Source organism: Balearica regulorum, chromosome Z (assembly GCF_011004875.1).
Source record: "Balearica regulorum gibbericeps isolate bBalReg1 chromosome Z, bBalReg1.pri, whole genome shotgun sequence".
In the NCBI taxonomy this organism is placed as follows: Eukaryota; Metazoa; Chordata; class Aves; order Gruiformes; family Gruidae; genus Balearica; species Balearica regulorum.
In genome coordinates, this window is record NC_046220.1 from 70,715,562 (window position 1) to 70,734,138 (window position 18,577).

Sequence of the window (18,577 nt, forward strand, 5' to 3'; positions counted from 1 at the left end):
CGGTCCTCTCTACAGTTTGGAAAGCAGTATCGGCTCCTAGTGGTGACCTTTTTTTGTACTGTCAGCTTTCCTGCCCCCCAAAACTTAAATTCTTATCTGTTCAACAATTACTGCTTTGTATTTGTAATTATAACACTCCTGCAGTTCCTCCTCTTATGCATACTGTATAAAAGCAGCAAATTGTAATCTAAATGCATTTTTATAACTTTTAATAATTAGAATTCTTACAATGTCACAAATATTTGAAGATACTTAAGACCCAACCAGATCTGCAACTCAAATACTATTGAAATATTTGCATTTACTGGACCTACTTTAAAAGACAGTCTTTGATAGTTCTGTTTACATCTCGCAGTTCTTCAGAATGTGTATTATCTCATATCAGGTTCTCCTGGATTCAGTAGATCAAACTGAGAGATTATGAGATGACAGAAGTCCTCTCCCAGCTGCCAACTTTGTTCCAAGTTTGGGTTCCTGTGCATTCTTTCAGGAATTGAATTAGAAAAAACTTCTACTAGTCATTCAATCTAAAAAACTTTCTTCCCTGATATTGGTATACGAAGTATCAAAACAGCATTTGAAAGATCTACTGTCCACAGCTCAGTTTCATTTATCCCTGAACCCTGACACACAAATATGGAAAAGAAAAACGATCCCATTTCCAAAGCTTCACTTAGGTGACCTCATACTCTGTACCTGAGCATTACTTTTGACCTTTGCTATTTTGTACTTGGCAACAAAATAAAATCAATACATTTTTCAGTAAAGTCATCTCAACATCTTGTTTTGTGAAAGAGATTGTTAAAGCACAGGATTTTGTATTCCCTGAAAATGCTGGCCAAAGCTCTCTTTTCAATGGGTTTAGGTGCCTAAAGATGTAGTTGGCTGCATCTGAAAACCCCACTGAGCATTTTAGTGACTTAGGAGTGTAACTCCCATTGAATTAAATGCAAATTAAGCCTGTAAATAATATTCATGAAAATTCCAATAAATATATACTCTTAAATGGTTTTAAGAAACAGCTTTATCATCTGTTTCATTTATTTTAAGAGTTATTAATTAAACCCAATATGACAGTCTCTATCTCTTTAGGAGGCTTTAGAAAAAAGTGTCACAGATAGAATTGCTTAAGCATTACTAAACAGAAGCAAAAAACCTGTTGGATCTCTTGAGACAAAACCAGTGCCCTAAATTTGATACACAGGCTTAAAACTAGAAGTAAAGGTGAGTCATTCGACAGGAGACATTTTTCTTTCAAAACAGTACTGGATTAGGAGATCCCATCCACTTTCACACAGTTGAAAAATGGTGAGAGACTCAAATTCAAACTCCTATCAAAACACACTGGATTTTAACAGAGAAAGAGCAAGTGTGTTTGTCCTCTCAGTAGCAGCATCTGAACATGTTTCTGCTCCAAGGTTATTCTGAGTTATGCTGAGTTTCTTTGGTAATACCACCTTTATTAAATGAACTGCTTCTTTCTCAGGTTTCCAGTTCTAAGGTTACCGAGGTGCAGCATTCGTTTTGGTACACTAGTCCAAATTACCAAATACAGTCTCGACTGAAAATCTCACTGGACAGATTGGTTCAGCTCTAGAGCCTTTTCCAAAAGGAGAATTATCTGCATTCTTGCAAGCTGGGCTGCAAATAGCGGCAGTCACATGTCTGGAGCATAATTTGGTTACAGGACTATAATTAATTATGTAAGAGGTCTGGAACAAGATTCACCAACAACTTTAATGTTATTACCTCAATCTTTCTGGGAACTTCATATAAAGTAATTGTAGTCTATTGCAATAGCAGTATAGGCAGATCCTTTCTTATGAATAAATAATAGTAATTTTTTGGTAAGTATTCCCTTGCAATACATTCAGTGATAGGAAAAGCAGATAGGAGCCTCATAAAGCTGAATAAAAAGGATAATGCTATTGACAACAATTATAAAATAAATTGTACTGATTAATAAGAAAAAATAGTATATCTTAGGCTATAAAGAATTAGTCATCAAACTAGTCTGCAAGAGGAAGATGTCTGGACTTGATGTAAATTTACATTAGCACCTGGATCCAGAAACATCCTGAGGAGACAAATACATGGCTTTTAGCAGCGTAGATTAGATTCCTGGTCTTTGAATTTAACTTCAGGTAATTATTAAAAAACTGGGACTGCATTGTGTCCTTAACCTCAGTTTTAAAATTCTGAAAATCCAGCAACTGCCTGTCACATTTTACCTTTTAGCTTTTCTTCATCATCTGCAGGGTGTAATCTTTAAACATGCTTCGGTACTGGCACAATAGAAGAACATGGTAATAGTTTTATTTGCTATAGGTGGTTAATTTGGTGGGTTGTTTGGTTTTTTTTGCAAATAATTATTTTAAATCCACAGCAATGATTTCATGCATGTCTATGTCATACTATTCTACAACACAAAAAGTTAATGATGTCAAAGACTACGAGACGTCATTTTTCATCTTCTACCATGGACCACGGAAAAGAAAGCAGTAATATAGATCACCTTCCCAAGCTAATCTTATGTCATTTTGGCACATTTTTTTATCAGATCTGTGAAGATTTAATAAAGATAAGAAGATTGCTGCTTACACCTGCATTTATTGTTGAATCTACACTAAAAAAAAAAAAAAGGCAAAAAACCAGTTCTGCCTTTACCATTTTGAAAGCAAATATGACATTTATCAGAAAAAAACCCCACCACCATGTAAGTGCAGGCTTACAGGCGAGCAGATGTAAGCTGCCAGGGAGCAGCAACGGCAGGCTGCTCTGCAAGGGCGGGTACGTCAGGAGCTGAATCTGACAACAAGGCAGGCAGGCAGGGCAGCAACCTTGCCGACAATGGCACGCTTTCACAGTGCCCAAACAAAAAAGCAGAGCAGGGCCAGTGACAGCAAGGAGGGTCAGCCAAGAGACCAGATTTTTGGATCAGTCTGTAGTGATGAGCAGGTCAGAGGTGAAGCTGGGAGGTCAAGTCAGTGGGTCAGGATCAGCAATGAACATAGCCAGGCACAGGCACACCCCCGATGCCGCTCAGGCAAGGACCCAAGTTCGATCGCAGCTCCCAAGTGAAGGGAAGAGGCCACCGAGGAGGCTCCTCATCACACAGCTCTTTTCACTGCAGCCCCATCCCAGGCTACACGAGCGCGCTGCACCAGAGCCAGCCTCGTGCACAGGCAGCTAAGTGCCCAGGGAGCGGGGAAGGGGCTGCAAGGTCTCAAGGTACACTCACGGCCCTAACGTGAGCTCCCACAAATTCAACAAGGTGGACTGTTTCATCTCCTCCTGAGCATCTGTTCTTCTCTAAAGCCAGAACAGTCCAAGTACCCCGATGTCAGCAAACATTTTGCCACCAAAACATATAATGAAAGGGTAGCATTAGGAACCCATTTTGAAGTCTAGAGGAAGGACACAGTTCTGGTTTTGGTTTAGGGTTTTTTGGGGGGAGTGTGTGTGTTTCTTTGTTGTTTTTTTGTTTCAGGGGTTTTTGGGGGTGGTTTTGGTTTGGGGTTTTTTTTTTTGGTAGGATGGAAAAAGAAGGGGGAATTGAAGTTTTAGGTTGCCAGAGCAAAGTTCAACTTTTCTAACAAGAAGTCTGTTTGGTCCGTAGGCACAGAAGATAGCAGTGTGTCTACCTGATGTAACTATGCCATGGCCTATTGAGTTTGCATTTTGTCAATGTGTTTTTTGAGAATTACACATGGAACTGGCTTGTACACAGACTGGCATAAGCTTATCAGAAGACTGCAGGGTAGCACGTGCAAACAAAACTCCTCTCAATTTCTCAATAGCATATCTCAATCCTTGCACCACAGTTATATGACCAATCCGTGATTTTACATGACGACAGCAGAACAAGTTCAAAACACATTGAACAAACATGACAGGAGTTAACACTTTCAATGTCAGTTTTCCTCTTTCTTTTGCATTATTTCTGCCTGCCTCTAAGACAGTGGAAATAACATGGTTTTCACACCCTGATACTGTGTGAGGTGAGCAAGGTGGTATTTTCTGTTAGCTGTAGCAATCACATCTCACAGAACCCGACAGCAGCTGCTAAGGGAGTGTATTTCTTTGACTTGAGCACTGGTTTACAACCAAACTATCCAGGCTTTAAAATCTGTGTGTGATTATCGACCAGTTTCTCATCTGCAACAAAAGTTTGTTCTCCCAGTACTGGCAGGGAGGACTCCTCTGGGGACGTTCAGCAACCTGCGCAGCAATGGATTAGCTGGATATAAATCATCACAGGACCTGAAGGCTACAGAGGTTGGCATGTGAAACCCACACATTAGCTAACTGTAAATTTGCAAAGAACAATAACACCATGAGATATGGCTTAGCACACTGTGGACTTAATCTGGGAAGAGGCTGTTACGGGAGGATCGGGGGCAGGTAGGGCAGGACATCAAATCCTCCGTGAAGCAATTTCGCTGGCAGAGCCCCCATGTATGCCCCGAGCGCCTCGTCCTGGCCTGCCAAGGGGAAGGACTGCGGATAGGTTTCACAGGCAAAGGACATGTCACAGGCCTAGGGCGTGGGGCCGCGCTGCCTGAGGCGAATTACCTGCACCACGGCCTCCTGCTGCCCGCCGCGGCCTGCGCCTCACGGCCTTGCCGCCCCCAAGAGCCCCGGGGCTCCTCTCAGCCCGCCGCCGCTGCCTCCCGGCCCCTCGCCCGGTCTCAGCTCTGGACGCCGCTGGGACCCCCGGGCCGGGGCCAGGGCCGGGACTGAGGCAACACAACGGCCGGCTCTCGCTGGGGGGCGGGCCTCTCGTTGCCGCGCAACCGCCTCCTCGCCTCGCCAGGGACCGGCAGCCGTCCTACTCTCACCCGCGGTCGGCTGCGCGCTCCCATTGGCTGTCCCCGTGCTCAGCTCGGCTCCCATTGAGCGCCCGCAGCCTCTGCCGCGTCCTCATTGGCGCGCTGCCCTCTGGCCACGCCGCGTCACTTTCTCACACCATTTCCCCCGCCTTCTCCGTCAGCTGCGGACCGGCCAGGAGGCGGGACCTGGGCGGTGGCAGCTGTGATTGGCGGAAGGAGCTGCCGCTCAGGGCGCGGGCCGGTGGCCGGGCAGCGGGGCTGTTTAAAGGCGCCGCACGCCGGCGCCCAGCGTTTTCCCCCGTGCGTGCGGACGGGTGAGAGTGCGGAGCGGCGAGCGACACCGGGAGCCATCTCCTCAGACAGGTGAGGGCGGCTCGGCACCCGGAGGCCCTTCGGCTGGACGGCGTGCGCCGCCGTCTCAGCACCGGGCGCCGGCCTCTGCCTCTCCCTTCAGCTGCGGCGGGGGGCGCGGAGCCGCGTGGGGGAAGCACGCGTGGGGCGGCGGGGCTGCGGAGCCGCCCGCGGGGTTGGGGATGGGTCGGCATAGCCGGCAGCGGTGTTTTCAGTGGATGCAAGCACGTTTGAAGTAGTGCCTGCAGTGCGGCAAGAGGAAGAAAGAAAAAAAAAAAAAGAAAAAAGAGAAGAAAAGAGGGGGAAAGGAAGGAAGAAACAAAAACCAAAGAGGTGTGTCTGGATGCCTCTTAACATAGGTGTTAGCCCGCACGCCGCGCCGGGCGCTGCTCGTAGCATCATGGAGCATCACCCGTGGCGTGGCGTGCGGCGCTCCCTGCCCGGGGCAGCCGGCGAGGCAAAACGCCCTGTGAAAGAGCCGGCATCCCCGGTGCCGGGGGCTCTGAGTGCTGCCTCCCGTCTGGCGTCCGGGGGGAGCCCCCCGGCTGGGTCAGCTGTGGTGGGCGGCTGCTGCGGGGCTCCGCCGGGCTCTGCCCCCGCCTCGGGGGCCACGAAGAAGCCTGAAAGCGGCGGCGCCCTCGGCGTGTCCCTTAATCGCCTCTGTGTCGCGACAGAGGCGTTCGCCCGAGCCGGGGAGGGCGGGGCGGGTGTGCCCCCATGTTCACGCCACACCCCCCCCCATCGCGCAGGGCGATGGCAGGCCGTGCTGCCCCCGGGGATGTCGCCGCCTTCTTTCGTGATGGCGTTTGTTGCATGGGTGTGGGCATCTCGGCACCCCAGCCACCCCCCCACTCCCCCCCGTGTCGCTAACGGAGTTGCGGTCTCGGATGTGCCCGGGGGTGCACCCGGAGGGAGGGTGCCTGGCATCCCCGCGGGTGGGTTCTCATGAATGAATTCAAGGTACCATCTTGCGGTTTGGTGTTCTTACGCATTTTGCCAGTCTCCCACGTAGTCCCATCCCATGGGTTCAGAGGTGAGCGGGACGCGGGGATGCCACGTTCACGCACGATCCGTGCCGTGGCGAGTCGCAGCGGTCGGGGTGGAGGCAGTGACCTCTCGTGGCGTGAAGGGTGTCTTGCATGCGCTGGGTGACCTGTAAATCTTTCGGCTTTGCGGGGAGGATAACTGCATGATGTCATAGCTGAAGCTGCCAGATCATCACTGTTTAACTTCTGAAAAACAACCTGAAGTGGCTCTGCTTTCACAAGCAAAGTCTCTTCGCCAAGTCCCCCGGAGGCGAAACGCCAACGGGAGTTACCAATTGCTTTGCTTGGAGTAAATAAACAGGCTGGGTGCTTTTGAATTAGAAACTAAAGCAGGAAATAACAAAGTCAAATTATTGACAGAATATTCTCAAATTCTTAACAAAAAGAATGAAAGCCACTAGTTGTTGTGGGAGAATGTATTTCTGGCAACACTAGCAGAAAGTAGTGGGTGTTTTATGCTGTTTATTCATTCCCTAGACAATCTTAAGGGGACACAAAAAGCAGGTTTCTCATTTCTTTATTCTAAAGCATTTGGGTTCTCAATCTTGTAAAAGAAGTAGCACTTCTAAGCACACTTTCATTTTCAGTGAAAAAAATCAATGATGGGACGTTGTTGGCTGTTTGACCAGGAGGACAAAACACTGTTTGTTTTATATCAAGTAAACAATTTTTTTTCTGTAATGACTGACTTAAGGTGTCATATGTCTCATTCTCCTCACTGATGAGAGCAAGCTTATAAAACAACGTTTTTCATTGCGGTACAGCCCGATAGCCCTGACTGCTGCTATGTTAGGCGTATTTTGTGAGCCTGGTATTTGGTGAGCCAGGAGAATACAATAGAAAAAGCCTCCTTTTAGTTATCTTCTGCAGAAAGTTTTCTGATAAGAGAACTGCAGTGACTAATGAATTAAATGCCAGTTTTGATATCAAACTTCTGTAAAGAGCAAGCACAGAGCAGAGTTTTCCTGAGCCCTCACCAATAATGCAAATCTTTTTGGCATACTGAGTTTCTGAACAACTCACTGCCCCATTAAAAGTCACTCGTTTATGGCTGTAACAGGTCAAGTCCATTATGTGCTGCATGCATTGCCTTTTAGTGTACAACTTAAATAAAATTAAGCCTCTAAGAGCCTCTGCAGCCTCTAACTTTCATCTTTCTGGCTCTTGGAGCAGAAAAGAACTCTGCTCTGGGTACAAGGCTTGCCCCTAGGGAGCTGCCAGACACTGTGCTGAGCCAGCAGCAGTCTGTATTTCCTTTTCGTCCCCTTTAGAAGAAAGTGAGGTGTTTTGTACCAGAAGATGGACCCCAAAGTCCTTTTCCCCCTGGTACCTTGGGATCTTGCTGTCTGTGGTGTGTCTGCATTCATATGGGAGCTGGAAAGCATTCTCCCCTGCAGCGCCTATACGGACTTTGGGTAAAATGCAGCGCTTGGAGCAAATTTTGGTCCTCAGCGCTGCTCTCTGTCCCCAGGAGATGCATGTGACATCATCGTTATGCTGCTGAGAGAGGACGTGAGCATTCCCCCACAGCTCCTGGGGAGTCTCCGGACCACCGCCATCTCTTCCCTGACCATGGCTTTAGGAAAGCAGCGATGGCCACCCCATTTCTAACAGCGTAAACCTGCTGCTGTGTCATGGCAAATCCTTAATCCTGCCCACCAGCTTCCTGGAAGCAGAAATCACTGTTTTTGTTACTTTTTTTTTGCAGTACTTTTTTTTTTTTATTATTTTGCAGTCCAGCTAGTTTAAGACAAGAGACAGCACTGCTTGCAGTGGCATAGTCATGCAAAAAACAAATGCAACTTACAAAACCAAATGCAAATAGAAGTGAGGTGCCACCAGGATGGAGTAGCCTGTGGCATGGGGTTGTAAGAATAAACAAGTAAAAAAACAAAGGGAGTTTTGTGCGCTGGTGGGTTTAGTTTTAGTTTATTTGTGGAGTTTTTTTTGCCGCCATGGTGCTCCTGGGTTGTATCCTGCAAGGTGGTAAAGGCAACAACGTTGTCATTGCCTCAGGGTGACGTCCCGGGGGTGCAGGCAGCGCCGGCGCGGCGGGATGCTGAGCCTTGGGCTGACGGCTGGGTCCCAGGAGGCCTAGCAGTGCTCTAGTGTCTCCCTCGACATCAGCCTTTTCAAGGTGCAGCTGCCCTCTAGAAGGAGGCACGCGCTGTCATACGTATATACACATATATACGGGCGCTGCCCGTCCCTGCCCCCACTTCCGAGGGCGAGCTGCCTGCGCCTGCGCAGTACCCAGCGCAATGCGCATGCGCGGCCCTCCGCGCCGGGACCCGGCCATGGGATTCCGCAACGTGTAAGGGCCGGGTCGGCGGTCGTGGAGAGGGGTCGGGTTCCGCGCTGTGGTGGGCCCGCGTTGCGGGTGAGACGCGGTGTAACGCTTCCACGCTACTGCAGTGGATCTTCGCCGTCTCCTCGGCCGGGTCACGGGTAACCTTGAGGCGTTGGCGGGCGGGGCGCCCGGTGCCCTCGGTGCCCTCAGAGCTGCCGGCTCGGCGGGGGTGGGGTAGCGGGGTGGCGGTGGCCTGAGGTAAAGGGCTTCGTGACTGGGTGGGTTAAGGGAGAAGAGGTCCCGGTCGCGTCCACGGGCGTGGGCGAGTGGACACGAGAGCGTGAGCTGAGGTGGCAGCAGGGTACACAACGCGAAATGCGTTGTTCTGCTTAAAATCGTGGCGGTGCGCTCTGCAGCTGTTCTGCAGAGCTTCAGTGAGCAGCTCTAAATAGCCTGCTTCTCTCGCTGATACGTTTTAATGTGAATAAAGGCTACAAGAGAAATACTTAAAAATTAAACAGGTTATTTTAGGTACAGCATAGGTATGGTTGAAACTCGGTTAGAGGCAATCAAAGTGAGTGGCAAGCCACGCGCTCTTACTTTGTCTTACAGGCTGTAACTGAAAACAGTTCTAATGTTTTCCTAACACTTGTCTTATATGACTGTATATATAACTTACATGACTGTAAAGTCCTCATTCCTGCAGAGAAAGGCTTTATTCCTGTATGCAGCCCATCTTGGTTTTATGGATGAAGTTGGGTATGGTCAGTGTGACAGGACTTGCAGCTGAGCACAAAAGGGACCGGTTGCATCCTCTGTAGGGATGTAAGCAAAAGTGCAGGAAGGTGGTGCCTGTCTGGCTGATGGGGAGAGGGTTAAAGTAATGGGCTGTAGTATATCCTAGAGTGTACTATATCCTCAAGTGTAGTGACAGTAAAGTTACGGGGTTAAAATAAGAACACTTGATCTATCAGGGAGAATCCCTGTGTGTTCATTCCAGCCTGTGAAATATTCTTCCAGGCATGCTGTTAGGAGTTCCAGTGTTCTACAATGCCATAACAGAGTATGCTTAAAACAAACAAAAAACCTAAACCAAAAATAAAAAAAAAACACGCCCCCAAAATTTCTGCTGTCTTTGTTGCAACTATAAACAAACTGAAGCATTTAGAAATAAAAACAATTTTGAAAAGTACTGGCCTGTTTTAAGACAGAGATTTCCTGATAAGGATAAATTTTAAACTTAAGTTCTCAACTAGCAACATTTAAAAAAAATCCTATGTATCTAGCTTGGTTGTATAAAATTGAGACTTTCTGTATAAACAAAAATAGAATAACGAACGTTAATTTATCAAACACTTAACAATTGTTAAGCGTGTGTTTTTTTTCTCTGAAATAACTTAGGCTTTCATGTCCAGAACTGAAATTTGTATTTTCACTTAGAAGTACTTCTTAATATAGAATGTTACAAAATTTCTAATGATGTTTACACTATGCTTGGATCAAAGTCTCCCCGGACATAAAGGCTTGCCTTTTGCAGCTGGCCTCGTAGAATACCTGAAATTTAATTTTTTGTATAAACCTGCAGAAAATGAAAGTAGGTCTTTCAAAATGGATGTGAATAAATCAGCTGGTTTTGTGGTTTTCTTTTTTTTTCTTAAAGATCTACCACAATGCCTGGGTCTCTTCCAGTGAATGCTGAATCCTGTTGGCCCAAAGATGTGGGAATTGTTGCACTGGAAATATATTTTCCCTCTCAGTATGTTGACCAGATAGAGCTGGAGAAGTATGATGGTGTGGATGCTGGGAAATACACCATTGGGCTAGGCCAGTCGAAGATGGGGTTCTGCTCCGACCGGGAGGATATCAATTCTCTCTGCTTGACTGTGGTTCAGAAGCTCATGGAGAGGAACAGCCTTTCCTATGATTGTATCGGGAGATTAGAAGTTGGAACGGAGACGATAATTGATAAATCAAAATCTGTAAAGACTGTCCTCATGCAGCTTTTTGAAGAATCTGGTAATACGGATGTAGAAGGAATCGACACCACCAATGCATGCTATGGAGGCACCGCTGCTCTTTTTAATGCCATTAACTGGATTGAGTCCAGTTCTTGGGATGGTAAGTTCAGGGTATTTTCTTGAAAAGTTACATCATCCTCTGATTCTGCCTTATAATGACGGCGTTCATGTTTAACCATATAAAACCCAGAGGCTAAACTATTTTACTCTTCTGAAGTTTTTTTCTTGAATGCTCTGAACTAATTTGCTATTAGTTCAATTACAGTGCAAAAAATAACTACATGGCTAAAAATCACTGGTCTTTTCCTGTAAATTTCGGTGGCTGACAGGAAATTGAAACGTGGGGGGGAAGTCAGGATTGAAGAGCCCCTTAATCTTGAGGTTATGTCCTCTTTAACCAAGGTCTAAAAATTGCTGATGGTTATTAAAATGTGCTAGATTTTTGGCTATTTCTTATGGATATTTCTGTGTGTTTTTCACAGGACGTTATGCACTTGTTGTTGCTGGAGACATAGCTGTGTATGCCACTGGAAATGCCAGGCCAACAGGTGGAGCTGGTGCTGTTGCTATGCTAGTCGGTCCAAATGCTCCCTTAATTTTTGAGAGAGGTTAGTCCTGTGAGAAAACAAATACCATTCAGCCAGATGACTGGATCCATTCTGAAGCCTGTCCCCTGTTTTTTTGTGGGTTGCTGGAGGGCTGGATTAACTTCCACTAATGTCAAAAATTGTACTTTGTCTCCTCTTGCTCTGGGCTGACTTGGCCAAGTCCTGTTATAGGAGGCAGCAAGAACAACTTGAGATGTTCTTATCTGTTTATTTCCTTGAGGAATTCTCCAATAAAATTGACAAAGAGTGGACTAGAGCTGAGTAACACAGTGCTCTACTTCCAAGACAAAGTGATGAAAATCATTTGTTACATGTGTTTGTCATACTCAGTCCTACCGTACTTAACAAGCAATTGAGAACTGTGTGAAACCTTACCCTAAAGGGCCTGAAGTGCTATGAAAACATACTTGACTGGGGCCAAATATTGCTTGTTTCCCCACGTGTTAAGTGATGCATTCAAATTAACTCAAAGCAGCTGAATAAAGTAATTTTCAACTTCTGTCAACTTCTGTCCATCAGGGTTGCGTGGAACCCACATGCAGCATGCGTATGACTTCTATAAACCCGATATGGTTTCTGAATACCCGATAGTTGATGGCAAACTATCTATACAGTGCTACCTCAGTGCGTTAGATCGCTGCTATACCGTCTATCGCAACAAAATCCACGCCCAGTGGCAAAAGGGTATGTAGCCTCACCTGATAATATTGCAAGATCTGGCAAATGCTGGACTGTTTACACGGACAATGTATTTTCAACTTTTAGCATCCAATCCAAAGACTGGTATATGGGTCCCTTTCTTTGTGTGTTCTGAGGCGATTGAAGTGTTTGCTCTCTCCCATAAGAAATGTCTTATTTCTGCTCTGGTATGACTTAAGTACCTGATAGTCAGCAAGGAGTAGTCTGTACAGGCTTTTGCTTGTATTATATATAATACCTTGCTTAAAAGCGTGTTATTCCCCCCCCTCTACCCAGGCTCTTAAGATATTGAGGTTAATATTTAAATGTTATGTAATGATACTGATTTTTTTTTTTTTACCCCATATGTTTAGTAACCGCTTCACTCATATTAAGAAGCATAGGTGTGAAGATTACATAGTTCAATGAAGTAGATAATTTATTATGTCAAAATGCTGGGTTTAAATACGGAGATTCTGTTAAGCTTATAGCTTTTTCTTCTAGAAGAAGGGCAAACGTTGTTAGTTGGTGCAAAAAATCAGCAAGAAACTAATTTTTAGATAGAAGTAGCAGCAGTATCTTAAGTGAACTTGCCAGCAATGGTTAGTCTTATGGTTGTCTCTTGCATGCTAATGTGTTATGATGACTGGTATCCTGCCACCCCCTATTTTATTCTTGTAGCTGAAGCGAGTATCAAACATAAGTTGTAACACAACATTTCTGCCACTTCTAGAGGGAACAGACAGACGTTTCACCTTGAATGACTTTGGATTCATGATCTTTCATTCTCCCTACTGTAAACTGGTACAGAAATCTGTGGCCAGACTCTTGCTGAATGACTTTCTCAGTGACCAGAACCCAGAAACAGCAAACGGTGTTTTCAGTGGTCTGGAAGCTTTCAGGTGAGAATGGCTGCTGTTTTACGTACTCACATAATCTTATTCACATAATCTTAACTTGTTATGCATCCAAGGTGTGGTTTTACTTTCTGTTATTTTAGTAACTGTTTCTGAATTTTCTTTTTTTCTTTTTTTTTAAATAGGGACATAAAACTTGAAGATACATATTTTGACAGAGATGTGGAAAAAGCTTTTATGAAAGCCAGTGTAGAGCTCTTCAATCAGAAAACCAAAGCTTCATTACTCATATCCAATCAGAATGGAAATATGTATACCCCGTCAGTCTATGGTTGCCTTGCTTCTCTTCTGGCCCAGTAAGTATAAAATTGGAAAAAGTCATAGCTTTTTATATATAAGCACATAAAAGGTTTTTGTTTCAGGAAACCTTTTTTAAAAGCACCGTCTGGCAAACCTTTACCTACTAGATTGCACTAAGCAGAAAGACTAAAGTTAAAAAATTACTCTGTGCAGATAGCAGATTCAAAATTTCTGTGTCAGAAACTGATCTGAAACAGCTCCTTGCTGCCTTCCAAAGTAGGATCTTATTTGTAAAGTGGTGCCTTTTCCCAGACTCAGTCTTCTCCCCTCCTCTCCCAAACAAAAAAACCCAACCAAAACCACTCCACTGTAGTGGAAAATAGAATCAGAATGCCTTCTCTGTTTCGCTATAATAAAGAAAGCCAAATTAAATTAGTGTTTACTTAACAATATTTTTTTTGCAATGATAGGATTTTGCAAAATTGTGTTCAGTTCAAACTTAAAAGCCATTCCTCTTAGATCCTTTATTCTTTATTCTGACTGTGCCTTCCAAGAAGTGGTATTCATTTTAGGCTTTAGGTCATGTAAGAATGAAAATTGGCTGCCTTGTAGATAATCTTATTCTGGGCATTTCTTTGCTTTATTTTGCTTAGGCAGCTTTGGAACTCATCACATAACAGCAGGTTTGAAGTTGTGTTTTTAAAAGTCATTATTTATGCACATAGCATGCTAAATGTGTATTGTAGTCAATATCATTTGCTGGCTGCTTTTTCTAAGCCAGCTGCAGTTTCTAGTTATTTAAAATTGGCACTTTGGCGTAATTCTCACTTTAAACAACTGTTGCTTTATTCACAGGTACTCCCCAGAGCAGCTCGCAGGACAGAGAATCAGCGTGTTCTCATATGGCTCTGGTTTTGCTGCTACGCTGTATTCCATCAGAGTTACACAGGATGCCACTCCTGGTGAGTTAGAGACGATCACTAACTCTCTTGCACAGCTTGCCTCTAAACGCTTTGTTACACTACTGACCAGCATAAGTAAACCAAAGTAATGCATAATAACAGTAATGTTAAACTGAAGATGTTCCAGCTCCAGGGAAAGTTTCAAGTGTTTCCTTAGGCAAATAAATAATATTCTTCAACCTCTGCTGATGTTTTGATTGAGTAATTGGGAATTTTTTTAAATGACTAAAAGTTCAGCTTCTGTAATGCAAAATGTTTTGCATGGGCTTGAAATGCTAACATGCTAGTGTGCAGTTCTCAGCACTGGTGCTACCTTACATGATGGTTTTATATTGTAGGTTCTGCACTGGACAAAATAACTGCCAGCCTTTCTGATCTCAAAACAAGACTTGACTCAAGAAAATGTGTTGCACCTGACATCTTTGCTGAAAACATGAAGATTAGGCAGGAAACGCATCATTTGGGTAAGAACTTAATGAATATAAATCATTCTTAGTCTTACAGCAAAATGCTTATCACTTAATTCACATGACTTTTAATGATTAGGGTGTATAATGAAGGAAATGTTCAACCCTTTCTACTTCTGCGTAACTGGTGTTCATTGGCCCAGTGTGGCTGAAATGAAAATGTAGGCTTCTTCTTAATGTTTTTCTACATCCAAACTGCAAAGGTCTGTGTTGTGTAACACTCTCACCAGAAACCGACTAATAGTGTGTTACTGGCTTTTTTTACAGCCAACTATATTCCACAGTGTTCGGTAGAAGATCTCTTCGAGGGAACATGGTACCTTGTGCGTGTGGATGAAAAACACAGGAGAACTTATGCGCGTCGCCCACTCATGGGTGATGGGCCTCTGGAGGCAGGAGTTGAAGTTGTCCACCCAGGCGCTGTTCATGAGGTGAACACTCAGCACTCTTTTAAAGTTTGATACAAATGGTGGAACGGTTTATATGTTTGTCTTAGCATGTGCATGTATGTTAAAAGAGGAGGTGGTTTAACAAGTTATATTAAATACTTTGTTAACATGTGTAACATAACAAGCCAAAAGTAAAAAACTGAACTTGGGATTTTAAAAAGTACATTTAATCATAACAAGAATGAAACAAGAACAAATTGCCACTTTTCACATAATCAGTTTGCATGAAGCATGACCGATTTGATTGACTTCAGACCAAGCTGTCCAGCGTGGCATGAGTGTTGTTTGAGAGTTGGACTAGCCATAAAGTATGAATGTCTGTGAACTAGAAAATTGTATTTAATGGTTTTTTTCCCTTCTTCTTAGCACATCCCAAGCCCTGCTAAGAAAGTGCCAAGAATCCCTGCAACAACAGAATCTGAAGGCGTTACTGTTGCCATTTCCAATGGGGAGCATTAAGATACCTCTGTGAGGTGGGGAATGAAACAAGGTGTGAGGGTAGGGTGAGAGAGAAAAAGGATTGCAGTAGTGCAGAAGTTTCAGTGTACAGTAGTACTTCATTGGAGCATGGAAAAAATGTTTAAGCTTCTTGAAAAGATTTGTCGTAATATGGCGTGCTGATATTTATAGTATTTTCAGAATACTAAAATCATGAATATACTGGAGATAGAGGGACTTGCCAGGGGCTATGTGGATTCCTTAACATGTCTGAATTTTTTTAATTGCTGAGTAGTAGCTGTAGTCTTATTACAAGGGTTTTGTACACAGAATCTTCTGCTTGCTCTTCCCATGTAAAATGACTTGAAAGCTACACTGTTAAGTTCTACTTGTACTCAAGTGTGTGGCAGAATACTCCATGCTTTTAATGTTAGGGTTCTCAGTGCCTTGACAGTAACCAGTCAATCTTCTGAATACTGCACTTCTCTTTCCCTTTATTGCCTTCCCTTTCTTCTTCCAGTCTACCTCCCATCACCCCATTGCTTTGTGAAAGGTATGGAATCAAGGAACACTCATTGCTGGAATAGAATCTCTCTCTCCTGTTAAAATGACTGGATCAAGAACGGCTAGACTGACAGGTTTTGGTTTTCTTCTAAGAAACTCTGACCCACTGTGTTAGTTACTATGTAGTTCCTCCTAACATCAATATTATGTGTTTTATTACATGCATTATAAGTCACAGCAGCCTGGGAGGAAAGAGGAAAAAGGGAGGTAGTATTTTTTTTTTAAAGAACATAAAGGGTGTAATTCTTGGGTTCATTCATTTGGCACCTTTCAGGATTGTTTAGTAGAAGTATTTAAGGCCGCAGAATTTTCAAATTAAACTTCTAGCTATTATGGAGCGCTTTTAATTGGCAAACGAAGGGAGGAAGTTCACTTTGTCTGGAGCTCTGGCCCCTCTATTCTTTATATAATACATTTCTAAAAGACTATTTCTAACTTTGAATTTGGCTTTGTACTTTGAAGTCCTTTCCACTGTTCGTAATACTGTAGGCGTGGGGTCTTTTATTTCTTTCCTGCCTCTCCCCTCCCCCGCCCCCGGTGTCGTTCCCCCTCCTCCCCCCACCCCCCAGTATGCAAGCTGAAAGCTATCCATTTTGCAGGCGGTAGATATACAATGCTAATGGGGAGTCCATTCTGGTGGATTTTTAAAGCCCAGATTGGAAATGAACTATGACATGAGCCTTGTAAGCTTGTAATATATATTTAAATTGAGCTAATGTACAGAATGAAGTTTTGTTGAATTTTGTTTCTTTGCTAATTCTACAAAGCTACATTATTTAATATAAAGTAGCAAAACCTCATTTGTCTGTTAAATTACAACTTTTTTGTGTGTAATGAAGTGTTTGTATTATCTGTCACTCACTAGGATTTGATAACTTGCTGTATTTGTACAGTCAAGCCTTGGTAAAACAGTTGTTTATTATAAATTGATGCATACTAATCTCTTTGTTCTGCTGAAAATGATGGAGCAATGATGCATGATGATAGTGTTTGCAAGCATTTTGCTTTAGGTTGCCCTTGTGAAACTTACCTTGGCACCAGAAAAACAAATTGCCATGGAACAAAGTCCACTGCTGGCAGTGGACAAGCCAAGAAGTGAGCTACTGGCACAAAGTTAACCACAGGGAACTCATGGTCTGTGAGGCTGACCCTTTATTAAAATAAAGTTTGAGATATTTGAAACTTGTTGGAGTAGTGCTGACTTGTTGGGTTTTCAGGGTGCATTTTTTTTTGTTTAACAGGAAAGAAAGAGGAAAGTAGCCCTGTGAAAACCCGAAGTTGTGGGTTCACAAGCTGTGTGGGCCTTCTGGATCTTTAATTGCATTCCAAGAGTGGAAAGAAAGGTTGGCTTAGGCTGGTGCAAAACAATTATTTCAGGGCTGTGTTTCAAGATAACTTAAATGTGATCATATGGAAACTGTTTATAGTGGAGGAATTCACTCCCAGCTTATGAAATACAATTAATCTTTATTACTGCCTTAGGAAAGATGGCATTGTTTTATCCCCCTCAGAAAAACTGAAGGGGGATTGTTCCTTGCTTTGGACTTGCCTGACCCTCACTCAGTCCAGTTTACCATGAGTGGCTTTTCAGAGTCATTGTGTTGCTCATTTATATTAATTAGTCCTTTTAAAGTTAACTGATCATCTCATCAGTCCCCATAATAGGCATCCTGCCCTTAAATTTGAAAGCACTAGGTGTACCTCTCTAAACTCTATATTAGTTTACTTGCCTTAACTAAATCATATAGGCTCTACCTCTTAGCTTAGGCATGTCCACTGTTCCTGTTCAGAGGACAGCTACTGTACTTTTCTAGCATTTGCATTGAACCTGATGGTGTTGAAGATTAAAGTACAAAATAAGCAGTTAAAGCTGAAGGTAGGAGTATCCACATCTTGGTGATGCTTAGAACAATTGGAGTTGTCAGGCTATCCAACTTTTAACTTGCAGTGGTCAAGAGTATCAAAATCAGCTTTTTACCAGCCTTTGTTGCCAAAGTAGCATGGCAGAAATTACTACAAGCCTGTAATGCTCAATATATAAGCGGATTTTTATTATTGGTTGCATTCAGCTTAATGATACCTACTGCTAAAGCAATTTGAAACTACATGAGTTTTGGAGTGCATTTAAATCTTTATTGGAGTGCAACTGGAATCCAAGCAGTTCTAGACTGTCAGAATTGTACAAGTAATGGAAGGTGTCAGGAGGTTAGGAGATGGTAGCCCAACCAGCTACGCAGTGGGAATTGCAACCACACCTGCAGGGTTAAAGCATCATATCCTAACTTGCCTTTCTGAATTGTGACAAATCAGGAATGTTGGTCGACAACAGCATTGTTGGTTCTTTAAATAAAAATAACAATTAAAAAGAGCTCTGATGTACATTTTATCATGTTTAGTTTGCTGAAGAAGTTTTAAAGAAGAATTTGCAGTTGTGTAGATTATGGTCTGGTTTCTGCTTAAATTTAGTCCTGGTTTGCAGTGGTAAAGTTCTGTCAAGCTAAGGTAAAACTTTTCAAGAAGTTAGCTGTTATATGCCTGTACTAAGAATATCCAAAGTGCGTTAAATGCAATACTATTTGATCTTTAAAGGTCACCTTACTTGTTTCACTTAGTGGGGCTCTTGCACTGGCTATGCCCTGTCTCTGGAGTGAGGGACAAACAAGTGCATGCAAACTCTGTATTTGAGCGCTTCATTGCACCTTGAGAAATGCAAAGGA

General features: G+C 43.6%; 1 protein-coding gene across 2 annotated transcripts; it reads left to right on the plus strand.

Moving 5' to 3' along the window:
• The first annotated feature begins 5,052 nt into the window (after positions 1 to 5,052).
• Positions 5,053 to 17,042, plus strand: HMGCS1 (3-hydroxy-3-methylglutaryl-CoA synthase 1). Of its 2 annotated transcripts, none has more exons than XM_075741316.1 (10): positions 5,053 to 5,195; positions 10,180 to 10,637; positions 11,020 to 11,145; positions 11,665 to 11,829; positions 12,557 to 12,725; positions 12,866 to 13,036; positions 13,836 to 13,942; positions 14,281 to 14,406; positions 14,677 to 14,840; positions 15,225 to 17,042. In XM_075741316.1, the coding sequence occupies exons 2-10, from the start codon at positions 10,190 to 10,192 to the stop codon at positions 15,315 to 15,317; spliced, it is 1,569 nt and encodes a 522-aa protein (XP_075597431.1). In that variant the 5' UTR covers positions 5,053 to 5,195; positions 10,180 to 10,189; the 3' UTR covers positions 15,318 to 17,042. The 2 variants fall into 2 exon arrangements, with proteins under 2 accessions (XP_075597431.1, XP_075597430.1); XM_075741315.1 differs by lacking the exon at positions 5,053 to 5,195 and adding an exon at positions 8,502 to 8,543.
• Positions 17,043 to 18,577: the final 1,535 nt, after the last annotated feature.

What these genes read in the sequence shown, in the direction of transcription:
- HMGCS1 (XM_075741315.1), top strand. An exon ending in AGTGGTCTGGAAGCTTTCAG is followed by an intron (nt 12,726 to 12,865) that starts GTGAGAATGGCT and finishes TTTTTTAAATAG; the next exon opens with GGACATAAAACTTGAAGATA. An exon ending in TACACAGGATGCCACTCCTG is followed by an intron (nt 13,943 to 14,280) that starts GTGAGTTAGAGA and finishes TTTATATTGTAG; the next exon opens with GTTCTGCACTGGACAAAATA.